This window comes from Sphaeroforma arctica, assembly GCF_001186125.1.
Source record: "Sphaeroforma arctica JP610 unplaced genomic scaffold supercont1.698, whole genome shotgun sequence".
Classification (NCBI taxonomy): Eukaryota; class Ichthyosporea; order Ichthyophonida; genus Sphaeroforma; species Sphaeroforma arctica.
This window is the reverse complement of record NW_014039860.1, coordinates 40,001-41,134: the sequence shown is the minus strand read 5'-3', so window position 1 is coordinate 41,134 and position 1,134 is coordinate 40,001. Positions and strand designations below refer to the sequence as shown.

The window sequence follows — 1,134 nt, the reverse complement described above, 5'->3', positions numbered from 1 at the left end:
GTGTGAGTGTGTGTGTGTTTGTATACGTCTATAATCCATAGTGTACATACATACATTTACCTATAGGTCTATTTACTATAGTATACATATATGTATATACTTTAGAGTGTACTATAATATAGATCAGTTGTGGGCGGGCTCTCATATTCACGCACACATGTATAGTTACGAGATAGTTTCGAAGTTGCTTGTGTAGGGAACTTAGAATGCCTGTAGTTTCGTACAATACACTGTACGTTGGGCATATGCTCTAAAATATGCAGATATAGATGAACATGAGTCATATATAGATGTACATAAGTCATATGTATGTGTACATGAAATATATAGATGTATGTGAACCATATATCTATATATGAATGAATCTTCTTTCTGCCTCGTATTGAACTCACTTTCTTGGTCAGAATCGTTGGTTTCGTAAACTGAAAGTCCACACCCATCCACACCACCATTGAGCAGCAGCTCACGGTCATACACTGTTCTACTGGATAATTGACAACTATGAGCGGCCTAGTAACACCCACCAAACGCATCCTGCGACCTCTGCTGAACGTAGTGCTGGTGGACCCATGTATCCCACAGAACACCGGCGCCATCTCAAGGCTCTGTGCGGCGACTAAGGTACGCAGGCGAGTACTTGACGTATAGGTGTATGCTTGCATAGTTGCTCTCACAACGTGTGTGTGAGTGCGAGTGTGAGGCTCCTGGATAATTGTCTACTGTCAGTGGTCTAGGCACGCACACCAAACGCTTTCGACAACCGTTGCCTAATTCGGGTTTGGGCGACATGTTGTGTGTGTGCGCAGTGACCTGTGTTTATTTTCCGGGTGTTCTATTGAGAACCATTGAATGGGTATGTTCGTGACTGCTGCACTCGTTTTTTCAGTGGTGGATTCCTGGATTATTGGCCATTATAGGTGGTAGGTATGCCCCACCACACCACATGTGTTGGTCGCCACAAAACTGTATGACAGTCCTTAGCAATTCAATTGGACGATCCAAAACGTATAGGCAGTCTCATTTCTAAACGACACGAACGCATTTGGCCACACCAACCTGCAGGTGCACATGATTATTGCGGGCACCCCTAAATTCAAGGTATGTTGTGACCCTATAGTCAGAGTATACACACAC

The 1,134-nt window shown here is 43.7% G+C and overlaps 1 protein-coding gene across 1 annotated transcript in view; it reads left to right on the top strand.

The window, feature by feature from the left end:
- The first annotated feature begins 455 nt into the window (after nucleotides 1-455).
- SARC_08110 (hypothetical protein) overlaps nucleotides 456-1,134 on the top strand; it is a 4,974-nt gene continuing 4,295 nt past the window's right edge. The window contains exons 1-2 of the mRNA XM_014297931.1: nucleotides 456-621; nucleotides 1,063-1,098. Coding sequence (XP_014153406.1) covers nucleotides 502-621; nucleotides 1,063-1,098 — 156 coding nt within the window. The 5' untranslated portion in view covers nucleotides 456-501. The remainder of the gene's footprint in view (nucleotides 622-1,062; nucleotides 1,099-1,134) is intronic.